General features: G+C 27.8%; 1 protein-coding gene across 1 annotated transcript; it reads left to right on the forward strand.

Moving 5' to 3' along the window:
* Positions 1 to 10,074: 10,074 nt before the first annotated feature.
* LOC136079530 (uncharacterized) lies at positions 10,075 to 16,679 on the forward strand. Its single transcript, XM_065795315.1, has 8 exons — positions 10,075 to 10,093; positions 14,310 to 14,511; positions 14,607 to 14,702; positions 14,815 to 15,358; positions 15,606 to 15,743; positions 16,008 to 16,068; positions 16,201 to 16,369; positions 16,508 to 16,679. Exons 2-4 carry the CDS (start codon positions 14,313 to 14,315, stop codon positions 15,108 to 15,110), a joined length of 591 nt encoding a protein of 196 aa, XP_065651387.1. The 5' UTR covers positions 10,075 to 10,093; positions 14,310 to 14,312; the 3' UTR covers positions 15,111 to 15,358; positions 15,606 to 15,743; positions 16,008 to 16,068; positions 16,201 to 16,369; positions 16,508 to 16,679.
* The last annotated feature ends 825 nt before the right edge of the window (positions 16,680 to 17,504 follow it).

Genomic DNA, 17,504 nt, shown 5'->3' on the forward strand with positions numbered 1-17,504 from the left:
TGGATATAAATTATATAATATTCAAACCATTCAATATTTACAAGCATTATATAATATAAAATTACATACTTACAAACATTACATACAAAGTAAACTATTATAAAAAACACAGAAAAGTAAAAATTGATTATATTTAGTAATTATACACGGTAAAGTAAATAATAATTATAGTTATTATTAGGACAATAGTTTAATTTATTGTGTATAAACTATAATATAGTTTATAATATGGTTTATATACATACAATATAATCTACACATATATACATTGTGTATATATACACATAGTTTAATATAAACTATAACATAGTTTATGAAATTATCTATATACACAATAAATTAAACTATTATTAGGACACTTTACCCAATGATATATATTAACATATATATTAATACATGTTAATATATATCATTGATATATATTATATATGTTAATATATAGATATATATTAATATATGATAATAATTATCATTAACTTTGCCCTACTGATTTATATTGCGTTTATATACGCAAGATAACTTTAGTGTTCGTTATGAATTAACGTTATAAAAACGTGTTAATAACGTTACGTGTCACTGTAACGTAAATACGACCAATTCTTGACATCGCGATTGCGTTGTGATTACGTCTTTTGTTTCGTGGATAGTTTTCTAGTATGCCAATAACTTATTAAATAAGTTAAGTTAACTTAATAACTAGTTACTGTCATACTTCAAAACTATATGATGTATCCATGCTGTTTTAACTTATGGTTGTATCTATACTATCTATACTATACTATACAAAAATATATACAATAATATTGTTGAAGATATACTTTAACTTGCATAACTAGCATAAAGAGAGTCTCTCTTTCTCACTATCTCTGTCAGAGAGAGAAATTATATGTGCTAATATAGATACAATGTTCCCTAAAATATGAAATTATTTCATTAGCTTTTCAAATCTCTATTTTTTCTTTTTTTTTTATTTATAAATGAGAACAAGGCTATTTCAAAATACAATAATGCTAAAATTATCTCTGAGTAATCAGACTATTGAAGTAAAAAAAGTATTATAACCTAAATATTAAACTTACTTTGAATAATGGTTCTATGTTTTTTGATGGTTTAAATTATCCAAAGGTATTAACAATATTAAGATTATTTTGAATAATAATGCTCTGTTTTTAATTATTTCAATTATTAGGAGATATTATTAATATTAATGGATAGTTTCAGTGGCGGATCCAGCATTTTTTGGTCTTTGAGATAGCTAACTTCCAGACATGGAGCAAACTCCAAACATTTATATGTTTATACATATGTCAAATAAGGATGCTTTGCAAAAAATTGCGATGATTAGAGGCTGGGAACAAAAAAGCCCCACTTTTTGTGCCCCCCCCTGCCCCAAATGTGAGAGCAACAAGTTGTTAAAATATTTTTTGTACTGTTTTTAACTAGACTAATATTCATCGATAAATTTTAAATTTCATAGTAAAATATTTTAGCTTTCAAAAATTATGACCATATAAGTTTAAACCCCCCTCAATTTGAGGGGGTTATAAATTTTATATGGTCATTATTTTTAAACGCTGAAAGATAATACTATGAAACTTAAAATTTATGGATGAATATAAGTCTAGTTGAGAACAGTACGAAAAATACTTCATCAACTTGGTGCTCTCACGTTTGAGGCAGGGGGGGGCACAAAATTTGGGGCTTTTTTGTTCCCAGCCTCCAATCATAGCAATTTTTTGCAAAGCATCCTTATTTGATATAAGTATAAACATATAAATGTTTGGAGTTTGCTCCATGTCTGGAAGTTAGCTATCTCAAAGACCAAAAAAAGCTGGATCCGGCTCTGAGTTTAAATTATTAAAAAAAGAGCATTCTTTTTAAAGCCTAATTTCTTGGTAAATAATATTGTTATTTGCAAATAATAAAAATATTCTGTAATAGTTTAAATTGCTTTGGTTCATCTTGATCCGCCAGTTAGTCCAAATGGAGTGATAGCGTTTTTCATAATTCACTAGTATTATTATCTGTTGCTGTTGAAAATAGTACTACAATTCTTGAAATGACAGCATATTGTTCACACTTGTTTCAGCTATTAGATTGTACGGTATTTGGTGTCTTAAAAACCTACTACAACACTTCTTGTTGTGGTTTAATCAATACTTGCTCTGTCAATGAGTCAAACCTTTTTATATTGCACGTACCTGATTCACAGAATTAACTTTACTCCATCCATCAGATATAAGAATCATGTTTTTATTCGTGCAAAAATGGTAAAAAAACTTACAAAAAACAAGTGGATTTTAATTTAAACTCAACTTTTATTAACTAATACAATTAAAACTGTACGCATCGAAGTTACGAATGTAGATTTATATCGGCAACATTAATACAATATTGTATTAGTGGGTAGTGCGGTAGTGGTGTAGTGGTAAAGCGCTCGCTTCATAAGGGAGTGGTTCCGAGTTCGATCCTCACCATGTCCCTGGTATTACCGCGCTCAACTTGTTTCTCTGCGCAGCGGCCTTTCAACTTTTCCATAATGTATTATGAAAAATACTAAAATGTATTTTTCATAATATGTTATGGAAAAGTTATAGAACTTTTGGTTTTAAAATGTTTTGTTTTTAAAATGTTTTAAAATCTGACGATAGAAATTTTGTTTATAAATAGTTTCAAATAAACTAGAGTGCAATCAAAAGTATTTCTTGAATTTATTGAAGCAGTTTCTTTATTTAATGAAACTGTCATTCCCTATTGCAAATAAAAGTGTTTTTGATTTAAGTCAATTATGTGATAAAACAAGACCACTAAAAAGAAAATGTAAGAATTATCATGATGTTTTCTTATACCCTAGGGTATGACAAGTAAGAATGTTAAAACAAAACACTTTAGATTAGCACTTCCATTATTTTATAAATGTGAAATTTTATGCTAAACTAAATTATTTTGTTTTAACTTCCTGAAGCGATGCAAGACAAGTTGCATAACCTGAGCAGGGGTGAACCCAGACATTTTTTGGTACTATAGGACCGGTATGGGCGCCAAAAAAATGCCTCAAAATATTAATTTTATGTTGTTTTTCTTTTTCTTTTTAGATAATAAATAGAAAAAAAAAAGTTCTTTCAAATGCTAGTTTTCTGTTTATTTTAGCTAGTTTATTTAGCCAGTAATATTTACAACTAAGGTTAGCGGCAGGGTTTGTGTTAGGGTTAAATAAAACCAATGGACATTCACTGGTGGCATCATACATGAAGCCGAATAATTATCTTAAATAAGCCCAGGATAATATAACTTATATTACCCATTTGGATTTGGGTAAACATGCCCCAATTATTTCTTAATGAGTGCTTGTAATGCTTATATTTAAAATAATAGATGTGCAGCGTTTTGTTAATAATTAATACCTCATTTAAAAAACCAACCGACTCTTATCTGGTCCATTTTTATTCCAATTTTCAATTATTGATTATTTTGATTATTTTGCTAATAGATACTCAAAATAGATTGAAAGAATATTTTTGCTATATTTGCTATTACTTTTAAAAGTAATTGCACGTATATGCTATATGCTCGTATATGCACGAATATATGCTATATGGTGCAATTCAAATAATATAAGACACTTTTTTGCTGTTTTTAGACTCCCTTCTTTGTATATGTGACATTTTAAACGATCTCTCCCCACCCTCTTTGTGATGTGATATTATTTTAAACAAATATATTTTTGAGTTTGTATTTTTTGCTAAATGTTTACTATTCCGCTGTGATTAGAACTTAAATTTTAAAAATTTTGTCATATCACACTGTGGCTAACCACCCCCTCTTTCATGTGATATTCAGTAACACTTTCAAACACTCCCACCCTATTTAAGAATGTCACTTATTATTTGAAAAGCCCCTATATGCTTTTGTTATATCTTTAAATATAGCAACACCAACAACAACAAAAATAGTTGTAAGTAAATGTAAGCCCTGTCTTTAAAAAAAGATGCATTCACTGTTTAGTCACATTGCCCTGTATATCTTAATAAAAAAAGAATTAGTAAGACTAACTACTTCCTTTTTACAAATAGTTATAAAATATTTGCCTTAAATTTTGCGTAAGTTTTTGCCTAAGTTTTGCGTAATTCATGCGCAACCTAAACTTTACGTAAACGCAGCGAAAAAGTTGTGAATACCAAATAGTTACGCAAAAAATAATTAGCGTTTTTTGTAACCTTTGCTCAGCTACGCAAGAGTTACGTAAAAGTTGTGAATAAGCACCCTGTATAACTGAACAAACTATTCATTTGAATTTATTATTTTTCACCCTCCAAAAAAAAAGAATAATAATGATAATATGAAAATTAGAATGAACGGTAAAAGGCTTTTCTTATCTAAAATTTATAAAACATCATGCGGTATTTCTTGGTAAAAACCAATAATGGTGCAATCCACTAATTCAATTAAATAAAAAACTCTCACATTCCAATACTATATTGTCATTAATACGACATTATGTTCCCCAAAATATTCTAATATCAACTTTTCCTTGTAATCCTCCCATCTAAGCTATTGTTTCCTCCCATCTAAGCTATTGTTTCATTGCTTGTGGTTAAAAAGGTAGTTTTCTATTAAATTGCATAAACACTTTACAACGTACTTCCATAAGAGTTATGACATTTTCTCCTTTACAATCTACTATCCAAAGTAGATTTTCTGAATGGAATATTCTAAAATTTCAAGATCTTGTAAAGCTTTATAACTGCCTCTATAAGTTTGATTTTCTTCAAAATAAACTACCAAATTCGTTCAATTACTTTTTTATAATAACAAGTGATACACACAAACATTACACTCGAAATACTGAAAATGTTAATTTGCACACTTCCTTTATTAATTATACTTCCTTTTTCAACACTATTATGTATGGCAAGCTCTCTATAAAACATCAATGTATTTCTTGCTGGAACCAGTTAATACTATTTATAAAAAGAAAGATTTTATTTAAATACCCTTTTATTACATCAACATTCTTCTTCTCAATTGATTTCAAATTAAGAAATTTTAATAATTTTAATATGAGTATATATCTAATGAATATTAATTTTATCTTCTATTATTATTGCTTTATTATATTACTGTATTATTAAAGCAATTATTATTTTTATTTAGTTCTATCTTTTTTAATCTTTGTTATAACAAGGGTATAATAATGATAATAATTATAATCATTAATAATTAAAATCATTAATATTCCTTTGTTTTAGTATTGTTTTAGTAATAATTATTATTATTATTCCTTTGTTTTAGATGCCTTTTTATTATTATTTATAATGATAGTGGTTCCATTGTAGTAATAGTTTTACAGTTATTGATATAATTTTTGTTTATTTTTATAATTCTGTCATATTTATAAATATTACTATAACTATTTTTACTATAGTCTTTATCATTAGTTATAATTTTTATTAAAGTTATCATATTATAGTTATTTGTAATGTTTTTTTATATTAATAGTATTATTATTTTTATTATTATTACTATTGCTATAAATAATTATCATTATTTGTTAATGCTTCATTTTCTTTTCTTTCCATTTTTTTTTTTCTCTCTTGCTTTTATGTTTGTTTGTTTTTTATTTTTTTTCCTTTTTCTTTTATTTTAAATTCTTTCTATGTTTTATTTAACTAGTTTTGAACTAGGGAAGACGGGTTCTACAAGGGACGTTTTTCGGTTGATGATTGTAATTTTTCATCGGTGAATATAATTGAACTTTTGAAAACTGTATATATAAAAATATGGTCCTTTGTGGACTTTTGATGAGAATCTCTGCTTTATAATACAATTTTTTAGTACTTTTTTTAGCCGCAAAATGAAGTCTGACTTTGTCCCTAGGTACAACATGGGGTAATCAAATACTCAGATTGGCTTCTATTGAGCTAATAGCTAAAAATAAAAAAGAACCTGTAAAAAATCCTGAAAGGAAACTAAAACAATGATATAAATCGTTCAAAAGAACTGTTTATTTGTAGTGAAGGTAACAATATTATTTAAAATAGTTAACACTAATAAATAAAAAATAGTGAGATCAATTTTTCCAGAACAAACAAATATTTAAATTGTAAATAAACATTAATTTAAAATAGTTAACACTTGTAGATGAAAAAAAGTGATATCAATTTTTCCAGTACAAAAAATGATTGAATTGAGAAGCAGCAATATATTTTAAATTGTTAAAACTTATAGATAAAAATGTAACATCAACATATCCAGGACAAAAATACTTTAATTAAGAAACACCAGTGTTTAAAATAAAATAGTTAATAATTATAGGTCAAAAAGAGTGATACCAATTTTTCCAGAATAAAAAATACTTTAATTAAGAAGAATCTTCATTACAAGACTGGTTCGTTGGCTTGTAATCTTTATCTGCAGTACTATCGTCGCTATTAGCATTTAAACATCTTTTAAAAATAAATTCAAATCGCAGAATACCAGGCCCTGTACATTTTACACAAACTGCATTTCGGCAGACTATGCATTTAATCCATTTATCATCATTTTGTATTATATTGTGACAAACACGGCAAAATACTTGTTTCGAGGAACACGGAGATGATCCCACTAAACCGAATGTGTTTTTGTTTTCGATTTATATTTTTTAAAAACTTTATTTTTTGGCGGTATTTCCCGTTTTTTTGATTTATCGTTGCACGTTGTTTTGTTTCTTTTCCTCTCCTCTATTTCCTTTTTTTTCTGGCGTGTCAGTAACAATACGTGCTTTACCCTTACGGGAAGGTTTGTTGTTTGTCCTTGGACCAGCTTTAGGTAATGGCATTATATCGAAAGGAGACACAGATTTCAGATTTGTACAATCAGATTTTGGCGGTGTTGAAAGAAGTGAGCCCTGAGACGACGTAGGTGGGTTAATATCTTCTGATATTAGTGGTCTATCAGCCTTACTTGATGGCAAAAGTGAGCCCTGAGACAACGTAGATGGGTTATTATTTTCTGATGTTAGTGGTCTATCAGTCACGCTTGATGGCAAAAAGTCTTCTTCCAAAAATATATCGGGATTCAGTGGATAGAGACCACAAACTTTAAAACCATTTATTTTATTGGATGGTGTAAACGCTTTTGTGTATGCCATTCCAGCTAGTTCTGCAATGTGATAAATAATAATAGGCTTTCCATTGTTTTCTGATGATATCATAAAGTTGGTTACAGCGTTATTGTAATGTGTTTTAAATGGACTAAAGACGGTTCTATCTAACGGCTGCATCTTATGTGCAGTATGCGGGTGAAATGTAACCCGCATACTACACAAATGAATGCTATTTTCTTTGGCTTTGCCAATAGCATCAATAGAAATGTGACTCGCGCGATTGTCCATTAATAAAACTACCTGGTTATCCTTACTTGGATGAGCATGCGCTATGAAATGAACCAAAAGTTCACTAAATGTTCTTTCGTTCGATCAGCCAGAGGGATTTGCTACCCCAATTGATCCTGGAGGAACTCCTCTTATCATTGTCATTTATTTATATTTGACTCGAGGAAAAATGAACATAGGTGGAATCGAATTTCCTATCGCGTTCACTGCGGCAATCATTGTTACATTGATGCCTCGCTCACCCGAAGTCATTGCTCCCACTTGTTTAACTAATCTCTTCGCAAATACTTTTGGACAAGTCTGCACAGTTGAAACTCTCGTCTCATCTAAATTATAAATCCTTGACGGATCGAAGTGTTGTCGTTGTAGAATGTTGGTGTGAATATTGAAAAGCCCCGCCCAAACTAGTCCCTTCAGGTTTCCTTAATAAAAAAAAAAATTTTTTGAATGTACGCAGCCATTCACTGCCCGCTTCTTGATTTTTTTTCCTGAACAATCGTTCAGGATATTTTTTATTGTTTATTTTGGCAAATTGAAAAGCTAGTTCTTTTAGCTTCTTTGTTGTTAATCCGAAATGAAGTTGAGAAGCTTTTTGAACATACTCAAGCGGTAAACATTCTTTGCTATGAGTAAAACTTTCCAATGTGCATAATTTGATTCATACGAGTAATTTTCAGGTCTAGATTCCTTAAATTTTTTGACTTGGCGGCAAAGCATTGATCTTGATATTCCATATTTTTTTGCTGCGCCTCTGACTGTATTTTATTTGCAATTATTTCCTTCACAGCCTTCTCCACAACTTCTTTATCTGGATCTTGCCGGATTTTTTGTTTCTTGCTGCGTGGCATGACGAACAAAATCTAGAATGAAAATAAAAAAATACTAAAGATAACTTTTAACTATAACTTTACTTATTTATTATTGTTGGCATAAATTGAATAACAACTATTATTTCCTATTATTCACTGCACGCTTTTATATTCACTTTATATTCACCTGCCATATTCATCTGCCATAAATCTTGCACCATCATACCCTTGGCCTCTACAATTTTGAATATCAAGCCCAAAAATTCTCTTGAAATGTATTAAGTAGAGATAGACTAAGACCAGATGCACCAATCTTGCAATCAATAAATCTTCAGAAATCCTCGCAAATCTTATTATTTGAATTTACATATGTTAAAACAAGTGACATTTGTTCAGCATTTGAACAGTCAACTGTTTTATCACAAAGAATTGAATAAGAAATTGAATGCTTAACATTTTTTTAAACTACCTCAATTGTTTTTCCACAAGAATCAATAAGTTGGTTTTGGCTCGTTTTTGATATATAGGTTGCATTTTTCGGACTTGAAGAAAGATGATGATCTAATACTTGATCACCAGCATCAACACGAAATTTTAAAAGTTCTATAAAGTTACCTCTTCCAACCTTTTGTGTAGAAGATTCTCTAATATCAGGATGATATTTGGTATCATCAAAATGTCCACAAAATGCTAGATCATTTCTACCAAGAAATATTATTGTTTTAATTATTAGAACTTATTTTTTTCAGTTATCAGAAAAAATGTTTCAAATGAGAATTATTTAAATCAACTTCGATAACATTACATTTGGAGTTGCAGCGTGAACGTAAAGCATTTAATGAAAACATAGACCTTTTTTGTAAAACACAACTTCTCTCATGTTTTTTAAAATCACAAACAGAATTAACCCATTTTTGATGAGGCTTGAAAATAAAATTTAGTATTCCAGACTTATTTGGAATACTAACACCTGGCAAAGTACAAGGAAAACAGTAAACTCCGTCTTTTTTGCTAGAATAAGCTAACCAAGCAAAGTGACTGAGCTATTCAATTTTAAATGATCTCTTTTTGTATTAATAGATATTGGAAAAACAAATATAAAATTAGGAAGAAAAATTTTGTTTACCATATCTAACAAAATTGCATTGCCTTTGCAAGCGGTTAAAAGTTTACCATGGGTTAGATATGTTAAAACATCATATAAAGAATTTGAGTCTTTATATAAAGGAATATTAACTGAGTTGAAATCTAATCACTTAAATATCTTAGAATATAATAAATATATAATAGAAAGGATTCAATAGAAAGGATTCAAAAGGATTCAAAAATATAATAGAAAGGATTCAAAAGGCAACTCTATAAAACCATTGTCTTTTTTAAAGTTAATGTTTCGCAGAGTTAACTTTTTTTGTGAAAGAAACATCAGAACTATTTTTTATTTGTTTCAGTTTTAGGACTAATAAAGTGTAAAGGATAAGTAAAAGTAAATAAAAAAAATTATATAAAACAAGATCAGTTTATATTATTTTCTAGCTGGAAATATATAACGTCATTAACTTTAGTAATAGGGTTTTACCTCAAAGCAACATAATTTTTAATATCTTCTTGCTTTGGGATAAAACAACACTGCACACTTGTTATTTAAAATTTTCAACTCTTCAGTTAATTTTTTTTTGTATTTGAGAGTTTTTTGCAAATATCTAGCCTTAATTGCATTTGAAACTAAAAAATTCATCTTTATTTCAAAGCTTTAATTTACTAGCAAAGTCCTCCACTGTAAAACTTTACCGTGAAATTCACGGTACTATACCGTGAATAACACGGTATTTCACCGTGAACGCATTTTGCGGTACAATACCGTAATTATTACGGTATTTCGGCCGCGAACACGACTCTTAACTACTTCACGGTATACTACCGTAAAATTTTTAGACAAATTAAGTAAATTGGATTGCCATGTTGTTTTTTTTATATTTAGTCTTAGCATTGATTTTTGAATAATTTCTATTAGATATATTTGTATATGTCTAAATAATTCATCCTATAATTTACAAAATAATATTATTTGTTTCAATGTCATTTCTTATTGCACTTGATTTTATGATATAACTTATATGATATCAACGTGTTTGACATCAAATATAAGATTAAAGATTGAGTATATAAAACGTGTTTGATATCAAACACGTTGACATCAAACCTGAAGATATCATTAACTTCAGCTATATCTTACTAAGACATAGCTGAAGTCCATGGTATCTTTAGGCTGAAGACTTCAGCCTGAAGATCACAGCTAGGTTATCTAGTTGTGTTTTATATCATACCTTATATCCTTTTAATCCTATAAATATTATAAATCCTAATAATTATTATATTATATGTATATATATTTTGTATATATAATTATGTATATATATATATATATATATATATATATATATATATATATATATATATATATATATATATACATATATATATATATATATATATATATATATATATATATATATATATATATATATATATATATATATATATATATATATATATATACATACATACATTCTTCCTGATGAACCTACTGGTGGTGAAACACAGTGTTGAAGAAATCAAAAATTAGATAAGTGTTTTTACTAGTTTATTATTGCTCTGTTCTTTTAGAACATTGAGCACTCTGTTTGTAGAATACACTAACATAATTTATATATATATATATATATATATATATATATATATATATATATATATACATATATATATATATATATATATACATATATATATATATATATATATATATATATATATATATATATATATATATATATATATATATATATATAGTTTATAAAAAAGATAATGTCTAAATTGGATTTAAAAGCATGCAACTATTGTGGAAAAAAAAATGAAATCTTTGCTGAGTTATATGACTCATTATCAAAGCCATCGCAATTTAGCTAATATTCAATTTCCTTGTTGCATTTAAAATTGCAGAATTATTTTCAAAACGTATTTAACTTTTAATTGCATATAAGAAAAGAACATAATAAAAGTATTATCAAAAATAAACCAACAACCGAAATAAATAACATTTTCCAAAGTTTTAAATGTGATATTGCACTATGTAAAAAAGTATGTGCTGGACTATCTCAGTTTATCTTACATCTTAAATTGCATCTTGATTCACTTGACGGCGTTCATTGTCCTTACATGAATTGCAAAAGTTCTTACACTAATCGAAATTCATTTGCATCTCATATAACAAGCAATGGGATTCAAGACGACACAAGCAATGGGATTCAAGTTTTATCATGCCACTGTATGTTGTACATAGCTTAAATTCTTCTAATTTAAACAACAATAAAGATGTTAACACCCTTGAACAAGAAAGCATTTCATGTGGATCTTTAGAACACTATGAAAACGAAGAGTTTCATGATTGTATTGATGATATTTCTTCTGAAAAATATTTGAAGGATCAAGCTCTCTTTTTTTTAAAATTGCAAGTAAAAAATATATTTCCAGCTTCTTGTGTTCAATCTATTTTTGATGAACTTATGGTAGTTAATAATTCGAGTACTCAATTCTCTGTTCAAAGTCTGACTTCTGCAATCTCGAATCAAATCAGCGGTATCTGTGAAAATATTTTAACTGAATTTTCTAAGTCAGAACAAATAAAGATAAACAGTTTGTACGCTTTAAGTACTAATAAAAAAAGGAATGCTTATTTTCATAAACACATGAGTTACATATCTCCAATAGAATTTATTTTAGGTTTTGATGCCAATAAAAAATTTAGAACTGTTCATCATGTTCCAATAAAGGACTTGTTAAAAATGATGTACAATAAACACAGCAATGAACCTGGGTTTTGGGTAAAACATGAGGAAAATTTTGGTATATATTCAGACTTACTGAGTGGATCCCTAATTCAAGATATTGCAAAGTCTGATGATAAAATTGTATATCTTATTCTATATCAAGATTCTTTTGAAATTGTCAACCCAATTGGATCAGGAAGAAAAAAATATAAAATACTTGCAGTTTACTTAACATTAGCTAATATTCCATCGCATCGGAGCAGCTACAGTTGGTACTTATGTGTAAAGATGCAGATTTAAAGTACTTTGGCCTCAGCAAAGTATTTGCACCAATATTTTCTGAATTGGCAGAAATATCTGGTTCTGTTTCAGTTTCTGAAAGTTTATCTATAAATACAAAACTTCTATGCATACTAGGGGATAATTTAGGATCACATTCTATAGGAGGCTTTTGTGAAAATTTTAGCAGTTTCACGCTTTTGTCGATACTGTTTAACAACACGTGCAGAGTTTGATTTTAACCCTCAATTTTGTGGACTAGATCGAACAGAATCAAGCCACAATAATAGCCTGCTTCAATTAGCTCAGAATAATGATAACAATTTTGAAGAAATAAAATTTAATTCACCATTTAATGGTTTATGTGGATTTCATGTGTCTACAGGTTTGCCACCATGCTTAGCTCATGATATCTTCGAAGGCGTTGCTTCACGAGATATGTATCTATTTGTTTAATATTTTGTTAGTAAGCGATGGTTTTCATTTAACAACATCAACAGAAGAATTAACATGCAGAAATATTTTGAAGGAGATGCCTTGGATAAACCTTGTGAGATGAATAAAACTTCGAGTACTGAAAAGTTATGTGGTCATGCAGTTCAAAACTGGGTGTTTTTGCGTTTGTTTCGCCTTTATATAGGAATTTACATTCTAGATTTTGAAGATCCTGTGTGGTTATTGTATTTAAGACTGAAAGAAATTGTTGAGATATTGACATTTAACATATTGACATTTAACATATTGACAAAATTGACATTTAACATATTGCTTATCTGCAGGTTTTAATAAATGATTATTTGTCTTCTCGTAGAGAATTATTCTCTTCTTCTAAACTATTACCAAAACATCATTATTTGTCCCACTATCCACAGCTAATTTTACGTTTCAGGCCTCCAATGCGAGTTTTCACTTTAAGATTTGAACAAAAGCATTCTTACTTTAAAAAATGTGCCAGAAATTTTAACAATTACAAGCATGTATGTAAAACCTTAACAGAGACACACCAGTTGTTGCAATCATACATTAATTCAAGCATACCAAGCTCAAAAATTTATGCGGTCAATTCATTTTCATTCAATGTCAAAAATTTTAGTTCTACCATTTCTGAGGCAATTATAACTACATGTGGACAACTGCCGGATACATTTTCTACCCATATTGTCTATCAAGGTACCCATTACAAAAAAGATTTATTCTTGATTTTTGTCTTTACAAAGGATCACGAACTTCCTATTTTTGCAAGAATTTTGTTTCTTTTTTTTTGATACACATGGAATTGAGTATGCTCTTATTAATGAGCAGAACACACAATTTGTGCATGAGCTTGGTATGTATGAGGTCTGTGGAGAAAATAATGAGATTCGATGTATAATGATTGCTTCTTTAATAGACTACCTTCCACTACCATCTTACAAGCACTGCAATCGCTCTTTTATTTCCTTAAAGCACTCTGTGTCATGCTCATCGAATTACTACAGGTTTACATAAATAATTTTTAAAAGTTATATATTTTATTTGGCAATATCATGATAGAAGATTTTATTTGTAAACTATTTTATTTATAGTATTTATGCAGTAAATGTGTGCAGTTTTTTTCAGAAATATTATTTAAAGAACCAGTCATAAGAACCAATCAAAAACAATAGTAGAGAGTATTATATAAACGTTTTAAGAAAACTTTCTTTTTTAAGAATTTTGCTGCATAATTATATGTATAATGCTTTACTAAGAATTTTGTTAAATTTTTTAATATTTTTGTTTTTTTGCTTAGTATAATTTAAAATGGAAGCAAGTATAGTTTTTAATATTTTATATATATATTTTTAATTTAATTTTTTTTTTGAATACTACATTTTGTGAATACTATATATATATATATATATGTTTTTTAAATTTAATTAGTTGTAATCTTTTAAATTAAATAACCACATCTAACTCTGTAAAATTTACTTACAATATAATATGACTTTTATTATGATACTCTTGATATATACACATGTTATATATGATCTATTTTTTTAGATAATGGAGGTTATTAAATGTAATATTTTAAGAACACTGCCAAATATTGACGGATGTGTTTTAAACCAGGTTGTGAAAAATTTATGGGAAATGGGTGTTGAAAATGAAACAGATCTCTACCTGGTTAAAGATGATGATTTGGTTTTGCTAAAACCCATCCAACAACGCAAACTCCTTGAATCTTGGGCAAAGGAAAGCTCTGGTAAAAAAGATTTATGATACTCAAATTAAATATGATTTTTATTATCATATACATTTATATATTTTTATTTATAATATTAATAAAATTTTATGCAGAACAATCCCCAAACTCTGTAGATTTTATTGTGGCCACACAATCCAGCATACAAATGGTGCCCACAGTTGAAGTGAAAAATAACTCAACTAATTCGAGTAAGTTATTAAAAAAAGTTGTTAATAAAACATAGTAATTGAAAAAATATTTAGTTAGTGTTCTTTATATATTTAATTGCTCTATTTTAAATATTGTGTCAATTTTGTCTAGTAATGAAGATTAAACATGTAAGTGCTGCTGATTGGTATTTGACATTTGTTTTACCTTGGGCCAAAATGTCTAAAGAGGTACAAGATATATTAGCAGCTGGAGAAAGACCTTTAACAGCACTTCGGTGTGCAATTATAAGAATTTTTATGAATGATGTCCTTGCTGTTTGCCCAAAGCCATTAAAAAAACATTTAGATGTAATTGCATCTTCTATGGTTGCCAAATATCCTAAATTGTTTAAAGATGAGTATGGTACTACAGTGATTGGTAGTGGTCATGACAGTTTAACATTATAACTAGTAAACCGTTATGACTATCTGCAGCGGCCAAACCGTGCTCCACCACTAATGAGTGTTTTAAATATGGAATCCCAAAAGGAACAATTATCAGTAGATGTTAGAAAAAGAAAAACTGATAGTTATGGTTGCTTGAACCGAGAACCAGTTCTCAGTGTTTCAAATAGTCCTGAAGAACTGAAGAAACTGAAATAAATGAAAAGATGTTATTGAATGATTTGTTGATAAAATTTCCCAATTTATTTACAGTAAATTGAATTAATTTTATTTAAAAATAATATAACTTATATTATTAACCAGTATGTATTAATCTATATTACTACTAAATAGAGATTTTTTTTATAGTATTTAATTAGATTTTTGTAGAAGTTTATTTTATTTAGTTTTGGTATATATATATATATATATATATATATATATATATATATATATATATATATATATATATATATATATATATATATATATATATATAAATTGGTTTTTTCTATTTAGGTTGATGGTTTGCTACATCACTTTGATGTTTTGATGGGCGGAGTGAATGCTGGTAAACTTTTGATGAAAGCATTATATGATGAAAAGTTATATTTATTTTTGCATAGTTGTGGAATAGCAGACCTTAAAGTAAAGAAGGTGATAATAAATTTAGATGAAGCAAAACATGAAACTTTGTCAGATTTACCTGTGGTTTCCGGTCATCTAATGGCTTTGATTAGTTTGTTTAATGAAAAACTTGACGCACTCTTTATGTTTGTGGATTTATGTTTAAGATAGTAATCATTAATTTAAAATATATCCAATACATATTTTCAAGCAATTAATTGTGTTTCACTCATTTTATAATAACATGGAATGTAGTTACTAAAAGATATTTAGTAGTAAAAAAAATATGTTTAGGAGACAATGGATCAAACAGAATTGGTGCCAAGATCAAATTCTCCTCATCTATGTGTTTATGGTATGTTGAATTACAAGTTCTAATATGTTTTAAGATTTTGAAAATAATTTTAAAAAAAAAGGTATGAGCTTGATCATTTTTATTTATATTTAAAATGGAGTTTTGTTAGGTCAACTTGCATTCTTTTTTTAGGGAATTCGCTATTTACAGCAAATCGATTCATGCTGGTAATTGATTGCATTGTTGTAGTTGATGGAATGAACAATTTCATCAAGTCATTTTGTTGTTTATTTGCGAGTTTTTATATTTTCAATATACCATATCCAAAAAAAGCTTCATCAATATTAGAATTTTGTCAACGGTATATAATGCTTATAAATGTTTAATTAAATGTGTTTAATTTGTCTAAGGTTTACATAGTATTTGATGTTAATGATATTTATTGATGAGAATGTTTTTAAACGTCAACTGCTTATACATATATTATTGACCGTTCTAGTGCATTTTTCGGCATCAATCCTAAAAAAGGGAGCAAAGCAAGGCGAACGAAGAAGACTTCAGCAATAAGCAAAATTGTGCTATCAATACTGGAGAAGTTTGCGGAATTTAATAATATTTGAATTAACCACGTTGCTAAACTTTTTAATATAACTTTGAAACAGCAATTTATTATGTAGTTATTTATATTTATTTGTAAATTTCAAAAGTTTTACAATGATGTCTTTTGTTTTATTTTTGAATTTAATACATTCTAAAACTCCTACTTACCGAATATAACTATTTATATAACGTCATATTGATATGTAAGAGATTTTAAATTTTCGTTTTATTTGAATTTATTTATATTCATTTAATTTATCTGAGTAACTATTTCTATTTAATAACATGTAAGTAATGTAAAACTGAAAAGATTTTTAAAAATATGACGTGTTTTTGTTGCCACTAGCATATAAACAAACATATGTTAATAGATATTTATAATTGAAGATACGGTTTAAAAAAATGTAATTGAAATACAATTGAAATTAATGAAAAAATAAGACAAAATGAAACAGGCGAAACATTTCAAAAATAGTATAAATTTTGATTTAAGTTGTACAAAAAATATATTTACAACAAATGAGCGAGGCATTTCTGTAAATTAATCACGGTACTATACCGTAATTCACGCTGTTTCATTACAGAATTATCACGGTACTCTACCGTAAAATAACGGCGTTTTACCGAGATTTATTCACGGTGTTTTACCGTAAAATAATCACGGTACAATACCGGCACTTATGGGTAACGGTATAGTACCGTGATTTTCACGGTAACGTTTTACAGTGTACGACAAAAATTACGAATGAAGTACGTACATCAGGTGGAATATCAGAATCTTGTATATTTTGAACGATTATGAGCAACAGATGCAATTGTTCTAAACTTTCTACAAAATTGATTGGTTATTAAAAACATTTTTTATCTTTTTTGAAACATTTTTGTATTTTTTTGCG

The sequence above is a fragment of the Hydra vulgaris genome, chromosome 04 (genome assembly GCF_038396675.1).
Source record: "Hydra vulgaris chromosome 04, alternate assembly HydraT2T_AEP".
NCBI lineage: Eukaryota > Metazoa > Cnidaria > Hydrozoa > Anthoathecata > Hydridae > Hydra > Hydra vulgaris.